Source organism: Alexandromys fortis, unplaced genomic scaffold, assembly GCF_014885135.2.
Source record: "Alexandromys fortis isolate MF-2015 unplaced genomic scaffold, M_Fortis_MF-2015_v1.1 scaffold_359, whole genome shotgun sequence".
In the NCBI taxonomy this organism is placed as follows: Eukaryota; Metazoa; Chordata; class Mammalia; order Rodentia; family Cricetidae; genus Alexandromys; species Alexandromys fortis.
Window position 1 is genome coordinate 246525 of NW_026068230.1, and position 16989 is coordinate 263513.

Sequence of the window (16989 nt, forward strand, 5' to 3'; positions counted from 1 at the left end):
GAACCCACAAAGAAAAACTGAACGTGGTGTCTTGCATATGTAATGCCAGCATTTCTAAGGAGAGATGGGAGAAAGAAACAGAAGAACCAGCCGGCAGTACCTGCAGCACAGCAAGCAAAACAAGAGAGACTCTGCCTCGAAAGTTAGCCTTTGACCAACACACTCACACGTGTACTCTCAATAAATGATGCTTCTTTTAGAGAAAGACTGGGGGAATGGAACGAGGGCTCTGAGCACTTGCTACTCTCGCAGATGACTCAGATTTAGTTCCCAGCACCCCTGTCGGGCAGCTCACAACCCTCTGTAACTCTAGCTCCCATGCCTCTGGCTTCGTTGGGTATCTGCACTCACATGTATGCACCCACATTCAGACACGTCCAACTATGCAAAATTAAGAATAATCATTTTCTTAAGAGGGAAAGACTAATATTGAACCCAACCCCCATCTCTCAAATGGGGAAACTGAGGTTCAAAGAACAAGTGCCCTAGGCCGTGACAACTGCAGTCATATTAGAGCTGCACCCGATATCTATTCTTCACCACCAAAGATAGCCAATATCTATTCTTATCACCAAAATTTTCTTCCACATGGCCCTGACTTTCCTTTCCCAGTTTGGGGGGGAGGGATCTCACAGTGGGGAAGATGCATAGCCATAATCACCCCGGGTTCAGTCTTCCAGCCTCACTTGGGGCACTTATTACAAAAGACAAAAATCTGGAGAGCAGGCGTGGGTGGGTTGCTCAGGGTCATGGCCTGCTTATGCCGTATTCTTTTTTATTCCCCCTTGCTTTTTTAATTGAGTTTGAGGTAGTTGTTTTTGTTTCCTTAAGAAATGGAAAAGAATGAAGCTGCGTAAATACAACGGTATTAACTCTGAAAACCCCCTGCCATTTTAACTCCCTTACTGCAGAAATAAAAGAGAAATAATTTGTCCACCCACACGTAGCTCTTTCTGACGAAGGTAGGTGAATATTGCTTTGCTAATCGAGGGTGACTGCTGGAAGTGGAGCCTCGCTGCCTGAGCCGGGATTGAGAGGAAGCCACGGCAGCAGGGGAAGGTGCAGTCCTCCATAGGCTAGCTGGCAGTTCTGTGCTCAGACAGCCCAGAGTTACCAACCCCTCCTGTACCATCCTCCGCAGGTCTCCCCCAGCCGGTAGAGATGGAACCACTGGACGAGGCTGAAGGGCTCCCCAGCAAGCAGAGAGAGATGCCACCACCCCCGCCACCCTCACCGCCCTCTGAGCCAGCTCAGAAGCTGCCACCTCAAGACTCCGGGAGCCACTCCCTCACTGTCAGAAGCAGCCTGTGCCTGTTCGCTGCCTCTCAGTTCCTGGTAAGGATGTCACTGGCCTCACTAGGGCCTGAAGAGAGGGTGGGTTGAGGGACAGCCTTCTACTTCTTCCTTAGATGGCTGCCTGGGGAAGCTGAGGGACGAGGGTCTTTCTGGTGTCTTTCAGTTACTCCAAGTCTTCTGACTGGAGTGAGGGGAAGGCTGGAGTTCTGAGGTACAGTCTCAGGAACGAAGCTCCTTAGGTCCTGTCAACCCTTATCCCCTAACTAAGAAAACAGGATTCCCACTCCCTGAGCTCCTGTTCCTATGGGGTTCCCCCTGAAGACTTCTCACCTAAGGAGGCCTTCCTGGAAGACCTCTCTTCTGTGTGTGCCTCTGGGTCTCCTGTGGGAAGGGCTCAGTCACCTATGATTAGCTTTTCTCCCGAAGAGTCCTGGGGCCTCCCCTGGGTACACGGCCCTTCCTTCCGCTACCCAGTCTACCCAGTCTGAGAGGCTCGGGAGCTTGCTGGGAGCCCAGGCTGGGGCTGAAGGTGAGCTCTGCAGGGCAATATAGGGGCAAAGGGCCGCATCTCTGTGCTCAGTCTACTCCCCTGACTGCCCCAGCTCGCCTGTGGGGTGCTCTGGCTCAGTGGCCATGGCCACTCCTGGCTGCAGAATACCATAGACCTCATCTCCTCCTCGCTCACCCTGTTGAACCATCTGGGACCTGTGGTGAGTAAACTCTGGGACCCCTAGGACAGTGGGATGGAGTGGGGATAAGCTTGGGCTTCCCATCCCTCCCTCACAACATCTGGCTGGGACATCTCTGAGTTCAAGAACCCAAAAGCCATCTGCGTGCATCCCACTCAGACCCAGGAAGGGTTTTCTTTTGAAATAGACAAGAACATGACCTCTTCCAACCCCTCAGGGCACTGACTAGTTTGTCTGATGTTCCTCAGGCCTGGCTGGGTTCTGGGACCTGGGGGATCCCAAGTCTGCTGCTAGCCTCTCTAACTGTGGGCCTGGTCGTCATCACCACCCTGGTAAGGTACCTCCTTGTCCTGAGCCTCAGGGCAGTCCTACCCTCTCTCAAAGCCTCGCTTCCTACTGGATGCACCTGACCCTCAGACAGGCTAACCTGGTTTTGAATCGGACAAAAACAGGCTTCCTCCTTCAGCAGTATGCCTACTTAAAGCAAGAATTCCTAGAAGTTATTGGGGATAAGAAAAAGGGCTGAGGCAGGAAGAACCCCCAAGCCCCACCCAGAAGAATTAAGTCCACTAGAAACTGAGGACAGAGAAGGTAGAGTGTGGGTAGAGCCTGACTTCTAAGAGCCAGGAGAATGTGGTTGCTCTAGACCTTGTAGCATCAGACAGCCCAATCCCACAGGGTAACCCATGCACCCAGCAGGCAACAAGCATGAGCCCAGGTCCATGATGCTGTATGCTCCCAACCAGGTGTGGCACCTCCTCAAGGTACCCCCAGAGCCACCTGCCCCACTTCCCCCAGAGGACAGGCGCCAATCCGTGAGCCGTCAGCCCTCCTTCACCTACTCGGAGTGGATGGAGGAGAAGGTAGAAGATGACTTCCTGGACCTGGACGCGGTACCCGAGACCCCTGTGTTTGACTGTGTGATGGACATCAAGCCCGAGACTGATCCCACCTCGTTGACTGTCAAGTCCATGGGTCTGCAGGAGAGGTGGGAGGGGCAGGGGATGGGTGGGCTGGGGATCACAAATTCTCAGCTCCTGTTAGGAGGGCAGGTACTTAGCTCCTAGGTTAGAGTGCAGGGTTTGCCTCATAGCTTAGCATGTGCAATCATGTGCTTTTCCAGTAATGCATATTGATTAGGGTACTTCAAGATGAATGCCCAAAAGTGCAGTTCCTTCCCATGCACACACAGGCATGTGCAGGCATGCACATGAGCACACCCATACTCTTCTTGGATCGAGGAAGTCAGGGTTCGTTTCCTTATACAGAGCTTATTGGAACCTTTAACTTGACTGTGTTCCTTGTAATTTGACAAAGGGACAGTAGGTGGCATTTCCCAAAACCTCTACTTCCTGTAAGTACCCCCATAGGATTCCAAGAGCAAGTTTTGAGAGGTAGTGGCATCCTGTGTTTAAGGCTGGGTAAGCCAGCTCACACATGGTTTGAATTACCCACAGGATGTCATAGAATATACTAGACGGGAACTCAGAAAACTTAGACGATCTTTTTTTGGCTCTGCCACTTTCTCATAGTAAAAGCCTGAACAATGCTAGTATCCTCCCGAAACTCGGTATCCCTTTCTGTGTAATGAGGATCCCTCCTGTCCTGAGGTTTTAGACACCGGGCATGATGGAGCTGGCCCAGTGCAGCTAGCTATATGGGTGGGCTGCTACTGGCTGCCTTTGAGCTCCCTCCTTCCCTGGATGCAAAGGGCCCTGGCCTCTCCCCGCTGAAATGCACTGAAATCCATGACAGCCTCGTTCTAGAACTGTGATGCTGGGTTCTGAAGCTGGGCTCTCGAGCTTGAGGTTCACCTTAGCACGTGTCTCCCTGTGGGCCTCCTCCCTCAGCAGAGTCCAGGGGAGGGCCATTAGGGATTGCTTGGGTTGAACTTTCAGAACTGGGGCCTCCGCCCCACTGTGGGAAGCAGCGGACAGGTGTGTGGGCAGGGCCATGTGCTCCTTAGAACAGGTTCTTGTCACATCCCTCTTCCTGAAGCCCACCCTACTCTCCTCTAGCCACCTTCTTTCTTTCTTTCATGCCTAAGGCTGCTATCTTTTTCTGTGAACTCTTGCAGGAGGGGCTCCAATGTCTCCCTGACCCTGGACATGTGTACCCCTGGCTGCAATGAGGAGGGCTTTGGCTACCTGGTGTCCCCCCGGGAGGAGTCAGCCCATGAGTACCTGCTCAGTGCCTCCCGCATCCTCCGGGCAGAGGAGCTACACGAAAAGGCTCTGGACCCATTCTTGCTGCAGGCAGAATTCTTTGTGAGTTCCTTGAAGTGGCCAGCCACCTTAGCACTCCTAGGGCCCACCATGCAGCCAGTCAGTACCGCAGAGTATACAGATTCATACATGGAATAGACTAGCATCCCGTTGTCATCTCTCCAAGCACCCTGGGCAAGCTCTTAGCCTCTGAGACCTGACATCCTCATCTGGAAAGTCACAAATGGCAGGGTCTTTGAAGGAGTTAAGGAGGACAATACCATACATCAGGCAGACAGATTCTGGATCTGTTGGGAGAACTGGAACTGGGCTCTGGAAGACACAGAAAGCAGCTTCCTCCTAGTGGTGTAGTTCAGTGGTAGAACACGTGCCTAGTAGCATACACAAATCTGGGTCAACCCCCAGGGAAAAGAAAGCCTCGCTTACTCATTCTCCTGTCTCCCTGCCCTCCTCTGCCTGATATCATCAAGGATGTTTATCCCCATGCTCCTGGGTCCCCCCTTTTCTTCCCAGGTTTCAAGCTTAGGCTAGGGCTTAGTCCTTTCCCAACCTCAGGAGTCCTGATCTCCTGCCAGGAGTGCTTAGCCACATAAGAGCTCAGCCATGAGCATGTGTGGCCTGTATTGTCAGCACAAGGTAAGTCTGAAATGAGACTTTGGCAGTGTTAGACTTTTGATAATGGTCCTCAGAAATAGCAGACTCCACTGCCAGGGGGGTCTTGGCCTTGCCCCATTGGTCTGCACCCATAGTTTTTAATATAAAAGAAAAAACAGAGGGGGAAGGGGAGACCTGATGCTCACCAGTCTACTCCCATCAAACTCACCAGTAAGGTAGCACACACACTGCTGCTTGGGCTCAGTGCTCCAAGATCTCCAGAGCTTGTCTCCACCTGCAGAAAGCCCAAAGTGGTGGACCCCAACCTTCTTCGTGTTCCCCCACACACACACATACCAGCAGAAACTGTTCATTTCTGGGTCAGGTGACTGGTACCTTCCTCCCATCATTCCCACCTCCCTGTCTCTAGTCAGCCTTCCTCCACCACCCAGTTCCCACCATCATCCTCTTCCCATGAAAACAGCCTTCCACGTCCCTTCCTGCTCGGCAGATACTCTAGATTTTTGCCAGGGAGAAAGGAACACAACCTGCTCACCTACTCCATGGGCAGTTCTGCACATATGTGTGGTGGGGTTTTTTATTATTATTATTATTATTGTTGTTTCTTTTGATTCTCACAAGAGCCCTAGAAGGTATCGTCATCTACACTGGGCAAAGACCATCTAGTATACCCAGAAAGAGTGAGTAGTAAGACCAGGTGCTAAGGTGTGCAGCCTGATTAGCAGGGAGGGCATCGGGAGGCATCGTTGGGGAGATATCCCAGACAGAGGCCATGGGTGGGGGGATGGCGCTAAGGTGAACTTGAGAGTTAGAGCCAATTTGGGTGTGCAGAGCTGAAACTAGTACTCTCAGCAAGCGTAGCACCATGAACGCAGACCTGAGCCTAGGCAGAGGAGGGAGGGAGGTATAACAGAGTGGGAAAACAAAGAAAGGCGAGTCAGGAAGAACACAAGTTCAGGGCCCGCCTGGGCCGTATAGGGTTAGTGAGCAACCAGCTGAGACCGCCTCAGAATTTAAAAGTGGGTGGGAAAAGTTGGAATTTTAGTTCAGTGGGAGGGTACTTGTCGGGCATGCACAAGGCTCTAGGTCCAACCTCCAGTAAAAGGGAGACATGGGGAATGGAACAAGAGAAGACGCAGACCCAATTGCAGATGAAGGGAAGCCAGATCTGAAGAGGTGCCCATCGGACATGGAACTCATTCGAAGACACAAAGGGCCTTAAGGGATGAGAAGCGGGTTCCCTTTTTACTGGGCAATCAGGGAGGATTCTTAGAGGAAGTGACTTTGGATAGACAGGATGTGTGGAGGAGAGGAGGGTGGGTCAAGTCTTTCCAAAAAGTGAGCATCACAAACAAAAGTCCAAGGTGAGGATGCCCACAGCAGGAACTCGCGTCCCCAGAGCTACCTGACTGGCTGTTGCACGGAAAACAGAGAGGGAGGGGGCGATTGGCAAGGTCACTCTTTGTCTTGTTCAATTTCACTTGGCCTTTCATTGAATGTCTGTCTTAAACCAAGTGGCCCTCAACGGACTATCGCTGTGCTATTTAGTTTGTGCCCTTGGCAAATGCCAGTAACTGTTATAAATGTGTGTGTGCGCTCACTCACTCAGTAGTAAATGTTCGTGGAATGAATGCATGAACTCAAGACAGCCCCTGCACTGGCAGGTGGAGCTGAATATGGACTTTTGGGAAGACCAGCCTGAAGCTACTTACAGACCCCTGTCTTCCTCATGTAGGAAATCCCCATGAACTTCGTGGATCCAAAGGAGTATGACATCCCAGGACTGGTGCGGAAGAATCGGTACAGAACCATCCTCCCCAGTGAGTACCTGCTGCCCCAGGGTGGAGAGGAGCTTGGGTCCTGTCATCTGGGAAGACCTAAATCCAGAGCCTGGCCTCTAGGGATGGTGGGCAGTCATCACAGTAGGCGGTATGGAGACCAGGCCAATCCGGGGAGAGAAGGGATGGAGAGCAGAGCCTGGCTGGTTCCTTCTCTAGCCCTGGCCCCTGCCCTTCCTGGCTAGTGACATTGAACTCTGGAGAAACCCAGAGAGAAAGGGTGGCTCTGAGGCAGTGAGCAGTGACTGAAGTATTTGCATGGCCTTTCTCTTCTGGGTGGGTATATTTTGAGAAGAAAACATTAAAGGCTCAGAGAAGGTAAGTGGTTTGTCCACAGCCACACAGCTAGTAAAAAAAAAATCTGGTCTCTAAATCTGGGCTTCTGTGACCCCAGAATCAGGCTTTTTTGTCTGCCTGTGTTCTGTATGACCTGACTGTCAGTCCTCTAGCAGGCAGAGCCCCCTCCCACAGGGAATGAGGTACTTTTATCCTGTAGTGATCTGCCTATCATGAGGCATGTCCAAGCGAGGCTACACAGAGAGCCCTCTGTAAGGCCTGAGCAGGGTTCGTCTCCTTTGGAGACCTACTGTTCCCATTCCATCCCATGGTATCATCTTCAGGTAGCTTTGATCAAGGCCCTCTGGGGGCTAGCTTGAGAGGAGGGGGTGACTTGTTGTTGAAAGTGAATCCCCAAAAACCTACTCCAGCCAGTTTGTGGAGTAGCGAGCCCTTAAAAAGCAGTTTGCCATCAGCATCTCCGGCAGCATGGAAGATGTCATGACTTATTTTTAACTTTTAAAATATCGACTTGTGGTTGCTATGGTTACACAGTCTCTAGGTAGTTACGTTTAAACAAAGCACCATTTAAGGCCAGGATGCCTTAGCTGGGCTGCTCACCTCTTCTCTCAACTTACTCTCCCTGCTCCTGTTCTTCCTGCAGGCACAGGCCCAGGTACCCCAGAACCTAGGGTTTTGCTGGCTCCTTAGAATGGCCACTGGAGTCAACCAGAGTCCCTGTGGTCCTGCTGGGCTGTTGACAGGCTCCCAGCTTCTCCAACCACGCCCTGGACCTCCAGACCCCCAAACCCAGCATAGAATGTTGTACAATCAGGCAGAGCTGACCTTGAACTGTAAGAGTCCTGGACTGGAGGGACAAAGGTCATAGAGGCTCAGCAGAGGCAGCCTCTGGGATCGGGGGGACACCCTGAGATTTGTTCTATCATTGATTGCACACATTTCCTGAGCCCCATCCCAGGGAATGAAAATTTGGATTCTGCACACAGAGCTTGGCGTCAAGCAAAAGCAACAGTTCTGTGGGTGAGCACTGGCCCAGGGGGGGCACAATAGCTGTCCCACTCAGCACAGCCTCAAACTCCAAAAGAGTGTGGAGCAACTGTGAGACAGTCTGGACCTTCTTGAATGAATGAGTGGATGACCCTCTCAGATCCAGACCCCTCCCTTCCATCCTTACTACCAAATGACTTCGATATTGCCTAGCTCTAATGAGCACCACTGACATACGGTACACTGGCATAAATGTCCCTGGCAAGGTACCAGAGAGGGCAGCCTGTGACCTTGACACTTCTTTCCAGACTGTGGCAGACATATCCTGACTTGTACTTTTTATCCTCCCTGACCCCTCTCATAACGGATCACAACAGAAACCTTATCATGTCCCCTTCTTCCCTAAACATAGTCAACGTCACCCCCTCGAAGCATGTGATGCTTCCTCTCCTGCTCCCATCCTCCCACCAAGCTAAGCCATAGCCTGTGCACCTGGTCAGAGAGTGTTCCCTGTTTTTCCTTCTGGTTCTCTAACCCCTGAAAAGCCCCACATTTTCTGTGAAACACAGCCACCCTAGCCCGATCACAGTCCCCTCTGTCCCTCCAGTCCAGAGCTCTCAGGCCACGCACCCCCTTGTCTTCCTGCCCTCAAAGGCTCTTCTCACAAGCACAGCACAGGGCCAGCCCAAACCGGGGGCTGTAGAATGCAGTCATTAGCACCACCACAGTGACTCCCTGATCGCCAAGCTCTAATATCTGGCCAGAGAAGGCAGCACCCACATCTGTCCTTCCAGCACCTAACATGGATAAGCAAAGCCAAGAGGTCCAGACAGAACTATTTGCTCAATTCTCTCTTCTTCTGGCCATGCAGAAGCCTCTCCCACCTGCTCTTACCCCTCCTCTGCACTACTTCTATGCCCTCTCTACAAGAGCTGTCCACCCCCGTATCACCTGCCATGACCCAGGCAGAGACGGGGGCTGGCAAAGGGGTGGAGATGAGAGGCTTATGCCCATCACCCCTAGGTTCTTCTCCATTCCTACTGTCTGCTGGAAACTCGTAATAACCGCAACTCCCTGTTAGTTAGCATCTGCCATAAGCTGTTGCACGTGCTGCTTCTAGAACCAGGGTCTCTACTTTTTCCCATTGACTCGCTTTTAATATTAATATATAAGTATGTATGGGGCACACTTGCGGAGGTCTGAGGACGATGAGTGAGATTCAGTTCTCCCCTCCAGCATATGGATCCTGGGGATCCAACTCACGCTGTCAGACTTGGCAGCAAGTGGCTATACCCTCTGAGCCGTCACGCCAGCCCCCGGTAACTCTTTTGGTTATGACTGATGGTATTGGTTTGGTTATACCTGATGGTAATGACTCACAATGGCACCCCTGCACCGTGAGAGCACATACTGGCCATGATCCCCGAGGAAATGTGGGTGCTGTGTAGAAGAACAGAGAAGTTGCACCCTGTACCAGAAGGTCCAGCTCACAGCTTCACCTGTCTCCCACCCCAGATCCTCACAGCAGGGTGTGTCTGACTTCACCAGACCCTAACGATCCTCTGAGTTCCTACATCAATGCCAACTACATCCGGGTACGTAGCTCCATCCCAAGAGCCTTCCACTAAAGGAGAGGCCTGAGCTGGTGGAATCTATCCTCCAGACTTGACCCCAAGCTACTGTGGCTCCTACCAGCTCCAAGAGGAGCCCAAGTATGGGATGGGGCCCCGGGAGTGCTGCCTCCGACCCTGACCTGACAGGCTGGACTTGGCTGGCTGCAGGGCTACAGTGGGAAGGAGAAAGTGTACATCGCCACACAGGGACCCATCGTCAGCACTGTGGCCGACTTCTGGCGCATGGTGTGGCAGGAGCACACACCCATCATTGTCATGATCACCAACATCGAGGAGATGAACGAGGTAGGGACCCTGCGCCGTTGCTCAGTGCCCCCTGCTTTCAGCCCCACATGAAGCATCTCGTTTGCATATTAATTTTTATGAGGATGTTGTGATCCTGGTATGCACTTCACTTAAGGAAGTGGAGGATGGCAAGGATTAAGATTTACATCCGGGGCCACACAGAGAAAAGCAGAGCCTGGAGCCGGCTTCTCCCTCCCCGTCCAGTGGCCATGCTTGCCACCAGGATACTTTGCTGCCTCCCAGTCTGCCCGAGATGTGAAAACTGATCATGAACAGCTTCTTTAATTGAACCCCCATAAAATAGCCTTCAGAGGGAGGCTGGGGACAGAGCTCAGTTGAGGACTTGAGTTTTAATTCTGCACCCATGTAAATTAATCTAAGCATGGTATATGCATCAGTACCACCAGTGCTATGAAGCTAGATGGGAAGACCTAGGGCTCACTGGCCAACCAGTCTTGATGAGTTGCAGGCCGATGAGAGACCCTGTCCTGAACGCCAAGGTGGACTGCACATAGGGAACAACACTTGATGTTAAACTCTGGCCTCTACACACATAGAAAGTCCTATAAAGGGGTACCATTTTCATCTTACAAATGGGGAAACTGAGGCTCAGAAATGAGTAGGTCATGGGGTATGAAGCCAAGATTTTAATGCAACCCTCTAATAACCAAACCTGCTGTCCTTGTGTTCCCGTCTGTTGGCCCCAGCAGAGCAGGAGGGGATGTGGGAAGAGAATACGGGAGTAACACAGGCTGATCTTGGTCCTTGCAGAAATGCACGGAGTACTGGCCGGAAGAGCAGGTCATCCACGACGGCGTGGAGATCACTGTGCAGAAAGTCATCCACACTGAGGACTATCGGCTGCGACTCATCTCCCTCAGGGTGAGGCCTGGGGTCAGACAGGGCTGACTGGGAGGCTTAGCTGGGACCACCAACTGAAGAAAGTACTCAAAGGCCTACCATAGGTCATGCATAGGCCTAGGTCACACCCAGGGTTTACTGGTAAGCAGGGTAAATAGACTTGGGCACTAGTGTCAAGATGGAGCCTCAGCGGCATTTCCCAAAGCTTATCTTCATGGACCATCTGGCTCTTCCTGGGCCCTGCTGCTCATGACCATTCTAGTTCTTCTCTACAACCTCTCAATGTCAGGACTGACACAGTGAGGAAACTTCCAGAGCTTCCAGCACTGTCCTTATCATAACAGAAGGTTCTTTATGACTTTGAGTGCCAGTAAGGTTGCTTCCGTTGGGATTCTGACTTCTAGTCTGATGCACCCAGTGTGTCTACCACCAGAGGGCAGGCACTCCTTGCTGCTTTAGGACACACAATCATGCTTACAGGAAATGGCAGGGAAAAGGAAAACACGCAAAGTGTGAGCAACACAGAGCAGCCCAGAAGACTGGCGGGAGGCGTCCTCCCACCCAAAAGTTGCGCTTCTCCCAGAACAAGCAGAAGAGGAGAGACTGCTCCTTTGGGGTATTAGAAGGTTCTGGTTTGGAAAAGCGATGAGATATGTGTTTGCAGAAGGTGGAGTCCCCTGTGATCACCCAGAAAGGTGGGAAAGTTAAGGGGAGCACCAGGAAGCGGACGCCCTCTTCAGAAACAGCCTAGAAAGGTCACTGATGCTGACAGCCACAGGGTTCAGCCACAGAAAGGAGCTTGGGGCCTGATGTTTGACCCTCTGAGCAGCCCTGTCTCCCAGTGGATGCAGAAAACCGGGCAAAATGCCAGGGTGCCTGAGCCCCCAGAAGGCAGCATCCACATGAGCATCTAACACCAAGACTTATTGGAAACACTGAAGGCCCCAAGGAGGGGCAGGTGCTGTGTTCTCTGTCACAGCCATGTAACACAAGAGCATGAGGAACCAGCTCCCGGGTAGAAAGAGGCTGTGTGGGGCTGCTCATCTTCTCTGTGCTACGGGATCAGCTAGGAAAGAACAGGGGATCTTGGGGTTTGACGGTGTTGACAAGCCTCTGATCTGGGTGTAGCTCTGACTCGGATCCTGGGGACAGAGCTGTGTTCTGGGCTCTTGGTTCAAGGAGCACCTATAAGATGGCAGATATCACCTAGTGATCGGCACGGATGCAGAAAGACACCCTGCCATACTGAATGTTCTGAGGGTGCCTCCCAGAAGTGCTATATGGGGTCTTGGAGGGTTGGGGAGGCGTGGCCAGGGGCGAACAAGTGGGAAAGCTTTCCTAGCCTGCAGAAGGAGCAGCTCTGTGTGCAAGCACCCGTGTGTGTAGCAGAAAGGATGATGGAGTAAGGAAGCTCTCTGGGGTCTCTAAGGGCATGGATCACATTTAAAGGTGTGCACTCCTAACCCATGGGCCCCACCGTCAGCTTCCCGCACAATAGATAGGAGGCTTCAACATATGAAACTGGGGGATAGGAAACCATGGCAGTCAGTCCGTAGTGAAGGATTTCTTGGTTTGGTGTAGGAAGATACCCAGGTTCTCACACTAGGCCAGAACTCTCTCACTGAGCTATATATCCCCAGCGCTTTTTTATTGTCTTGTTTGTTCTGAGACAGGCTCACTAAATTCCCACACTGACCTGGAACTTGCTCTGTAGATCATGCAGGCCTTGATCTTCCAGCCTTCGGTTTCCAAGTAGCTAGGATTACAGGCCTGCACCATCAGGCCCAGCCAGCTAAAGGTCTTAAACACCATGCAGTATATCCAGTGTTGGAGAGAGACCATTTTGATGCTAAGGGTCTTTGGTAGTCAGGCAGGAAGAGGGTCGGCCCTTCCCACGGTGGGATGGTGAAGCAGAGCAGAGATGGGCAATGCATAATGAGGACAGAGGGATGAGCAGGCAGAGTAGAGTCCCTGTGCCTGGGTCATGTGACTAACGGGTACCTGGAACATCTGTCAGAATAAGGAACTTCCAGGTAGCGATGAACTGGATAAATATGCTCTTTGCCTTTCTTGGATGATTTTAGTGTTTAGAGGTCAATATTTTTTTTAATGATTTTAGTGTTTAGAGGCCAATATTCTTGGGTGATTTTAGTGTTTAGAGACCAATATCACACGCACGCAGGCACGCACACACACCAACCTAACTCTGATCTGTCTTGTACCATTGTGCAGTGGGGTCGATGGGGACTTGGGATCCCTCCACTCTTTGTGTCCTCTCTTTCTCCCCTCCCTTTCTCATCTCCATCTTTGGATGAATCCGGTCCTGGAACATTCACGTTCACATGTATCTGGCAAGGAATGGGAGCTCACTCTCTCTCTCTCTCTCTCTCTCTCTCTCTCTCTCTCTCTCTCTCTCTCTCTCTCTCCTAAGCAGAAAGGAAAAAAAAAAAAAAGCTTGAAGCAAAAATGGTTCACATCCTGGCCCGAAAAGAAGACTCCAGACCGAGCACCTCCCCTCCTGCACCTGGTACGGGAGGTGGAGGAGGCAGCCCAACAAGAGGGACCCCATTGTTCCCCAATCATCGTTCACTGCAGGTGGGTTTTCCTGTCCACCCACTGGGGCAGGGCCACCCCCATCTCTGGGCCCCTAACCCCATCTCTCCTCCCGACCTCCAGTGCAGGGATTGGGAGGACTGGCTGCTTCATCGCCACCAGCATCTGCTGCCAGCAGCTGCGACGTGAAGGCGTCGTGGACATCCTAAAGACCACATGCCAGCTCCGTCAGGACAGGTCAGCCACTGGTCAGGGGAGGAGAGGGTGGCAGCGTGATGTGTGCATGAATTGAGGGACAGTTGACAAACCAGATGTAGTCTGTAAGGCAGATGGGGAACAGAAAAAAAAAATGGAAGAGAGCGGAATCCAGGCAGCTCTCTGGAGGAAGACAGAAGCCAGGCAGCTGGTTTGGAAAGGACAGGAGCTGAAATCAGGGTGTGTCCCCGAAATGAAGGGACAGAGAGCAGTGGCCAGGAAGAGTTGATCTCTGTAAGCTACAGAATAGCTGGTACCCCTAGTGCTTGAGGACCCCTCCCGCAGCCCACTGCATCTCTACTGGCCAGGGGTGGCATGATCCAGACATGTGAACAGTACCAGTTTGTGCACCACGTCATGAGCCTCTATGAGAAGCAACTGTCCCGCCGGTCCTCAGAGTGATCACGCTCTTCCTCTGAGCTCCTCTGGGCACTGCCCAGCCTGAGTCTGGGCCTTCACCCTAACCCGAGACCTGGCCTTGCCTGGGTCCTGGGTCTGCTCCCGTCCCTTCCCCCCAACTCTTCCTTTTCTTCAGTCTGCTCCCCCCTCTGTTGTCCTGGCCTGGTCCCTACCCCCAGCCCAGCTCTTCTACTGTATATACTGCAGAGTTGGGGAGGGCAGGGGAGGAATGTGCCAGGCCAGGCCTGGGGCCCCTGGGCCTGACCCACACCATACAGACCTGGGGCCTCAGTTTTAACCATGGTTCCACCGCTACTTGGTCCAAAATGTTTCAATGCCACATTCCAAATGTTCTACCACTATGTGTTCTGTCTATCCATCCATCTCTGCTATCTGTACCAGACACTGTGTCCCCTCAGCCAGGAGTGGAACCCTGAACTGAGCTCCGGCCCCTCAGTCCCCCAGCCCCCGAGGCAGAGAGGTAACCGCCTCTGGCCCCGCCAGCTCCTCAGAAAAGGCAGATTATATTTTGCCATCAGAATGCGGATGGCAGGAATAGGATTCAGAAACCAGGCAGGGGAGCACGTGATGGTTGACAGAGAGATCCCAGCTAAGGAAGGTTCCTGGGCAAGGGTGGGCATTACTCTAGATGCCTTCTGAGTGTTTGGTACTCTCAGGAGGCAATGACCAGCCTGGGAGGCACTGGAGAGGAAGAGGAGAGATGCAGGTGGGGAACCCCAAAGAGCCGGGCCCTGAGGGGGGCCTCCAAGAGTAGGATGGGGACTCAACTCCAAACCTGTAAGACATCTTTCTGTGTCACTATGGGAAAGCCCAAAAGTCTCTCTGCGTGTCGCTCTGCGTGTGTTCCCTGTGTCCATGTGTGTGTTGAAAGCCCATGAGCAGGGCATGCATGATTCTTTGGCAACATGTGTTATCTTGGAGCCACGTGTTTTTATTGCTGACTTTAAATATTTATTCCACGGCAAACAGAGACATTTCGTGTCTTTTTATAATTCGCTCGTGGTCATTGGATAGAGCAATAAACAGAGCATTTTGAGCAAAACTAGTCTCCTGGGTCTGTCATTTCCAGTTCCTTCCATTCCCAGTCTCCTTGCACCCCAGGACTTTGTGCCTCTCCTCTGCCGGTGTGCATAAAGTTGCCCTTCTTGCTCGCTGGCGCCCCCTGTGGAGACTGGGAGTATACATGAAGCCAAATTTAAAAAGCCAAAGTCTATTAATACCTCCGGATTCTCACTCAGCCTTCAGCCCCAGCCCACAGAAGTACACTGCACCACAGGGAACCTCACAGATGGGTATGGGAAATTTCCAGAAAGGCAAAGGGATTAGCAGGCCACTAAAGAACTGAGGCAGGGAGGCCCCCAGGCCCCTCTCTGGTCGGATAGTACAGTTCTTTTCTCTGGGACCCCATCTGAGCTTCAGACATCCTTGTTTTTTCTTATTGTCCATGTCATCCCCTCCATGGCTGAATCTTTGAAGGCCCCATTGGCTGGCCATCAGCCTGTCCTGGGGTGACCTCCGTTACCGTCAGTGGTCGTCAGCTTCCTTGGCTTCATTTTAGGGTCAGGGGAGAAGACCAGAACAGAAGTGTCCCAGATGGATGGGAATCTAGTTCTCTGGGGCCCTTTGGGAGGGGCTACTCTCAGCCCAGGCCTCCCAAGGGAAGCTGTTGGATTACAACAGCTATTGGGCTCCATTGAGCCAATAGGAAGTAAGTGGGCGGGCCCAACAATTCCAAGGCAGGGCTGCCGGCTCACAGAGCTCTCCCTCCCAGAGGAAGGTTCGGCTACCCAGATTTCAGAGACTGGGCTAAGGAATAGGAAGGAGCCTAGCTACTGTCATTCTCCTACCCCACAAGACCACACCGTGCCGCAGAACAAACGGTGATCCCAGGATTTGTGCAAGGTGGCGCATCCACTAGACTCACCCAGCGTACCTCTTCCCAGTCCTGTCTGGCTGCACATGCTCACATACCCACGCAGGGACAGCTACCTTGGGCCCCTCAACTCAGAGAAACCCCTCCCTGCAGCAGTGAGAAACAGAACCTCTACCATAAGACATAGGAAATGGACTCCTGGCTTGCCACCTCAGCGTCCCTCAGGCCTGGCCAGCAGTCCGTCCATTCCTGCATCCAGCTTGCTTTCCTCCCCTAACTTCCACTGCTAAGCTGTGTGTCATCAAGCAAAAAAAGAGCCTAAGAAAGGGGTTCTCCCCGCCCCCAAGAGCGCAGCATCTAAGGAACTGGTGATAAACAATGTCCACTGTTGGAACAAAGAAAGAAACTAACCATTCCACTGCCAGGGAAGCAACCAAGCTTCCAAGCCATAGGCACAGCAACCAAGGGTTGGAAGGCTGAGGTTAGTAAAGAAGGTAAGGCTTCCTGACTTTGCCTCTGGGAAAAGACATCAACTGGTACTTTCTGTGCCAGAGGGAGAGATGGAGTGAGACAGAGCATGGGCTGCTCTTAGTACCTAGAGACGGAAGCAACCCAGGCGAAGACGTATGAAGTAGAAATGGGTAGTTAGCCTCAGACCGTCGCTCGGAAGAAGACTTTGAATTCTCTGGAGGCCACTGGGCCAGACAGGGCTGGAGGAGTCAGAAGCTCAGATTCTGTTGTGGGTGACAATTTGGATAGACCACATCAATCAGACACGTTTCCTCATATGCAAATCAGGTTCTGAAAAAACACCACTCAGGTTAACTAAGAGGCAGGTGTGTCCAGTCACTGAAACGTGGGTGCTGCCGTCAAGAAGAAGGAAATTCCTTGTAAACTGGTATACAGAGATCTCCGCGGCACAGAGAGAGAACAGGGACAGAACTGTGTGTGACAGGCCACCTGACATGTACAATGGGAAGACCACATGCCCTTATCCGTGTCTGAATGGAAGGGCTCCAGAAGGAACCCCAGATTGCATGTGGGTCCCTCTCTTGAGGGCTAGGAGGTGGGAAGAAAACATTTATGGCATCTTATGTGATTAATATATTAGAGTACCGGCTTTAAAAAGTGTAAGAAATAAAAGCTAAGCCTCTGCCTTTG

The 16989-nt window shown here is 52.1% G+C and overlaps 1 protein-coding gene across 1 annotated transcript in view; it reads left to right on the forward strand.

Annotated features, from left to right (window-relative positions):
- Ptpn5 (protein tyrosine phosphatase non-receptor type 5) overlaps nucleotides 1–14991 on the forward strand; it is a 71703-nt gene extending 56712 nt beyond the window's left edge. Inside the window, exons 4-15 of the mRNA XM_050130826.1 lie at nucleotides 1142–1335; nucleotides 1899–2006; nucleotides 2234–2317; nucleotides 2732–2973; nucleotides 4063–4252; nucleotides 6561–6645; nucleotides 9463–9542; nucleotides 9729–9866; nucleotides 10638–10748; nucleotides 13162–13322; nucleotides 13404–13517; nucleotides 13844–14991. Coding sequence (XP_049986783.1) covers nucleotides 1142–1335; nucleotides 1899–2006; nucleotides 2234–2317; nucleotides 2732–2973; nucleotides 4063–4252; nucleotides 6561–6645; nucleotides 9463–9542; nucleotides 9729–9866; nucleotides 10638–10748; nucleotides 13162–13322; nucleotides 13404–13517; nucleotides 13844–13937 — 1601 coding nt within the window. The 3' untranslated portion in view covers nucleotides 13938–14991. The remainder of the gene's footprint in view (nucleotides 1–1141; nucleotides 1336–1898; nucleotides 2007–2233; nucleotides 2318–2731; nucleotides 2974–4062; nucleotides 4253–6560; nucleotides 6646–9462; nucleotides 9543–9728; nucleotides 9867–10637; nucleotides 10749–13161; nucleotides 13323–13403; nucleotides 13518–13843) is intronic.
- Nucleotides 14992–16989: the final 1998 nt, after the last annotated feature.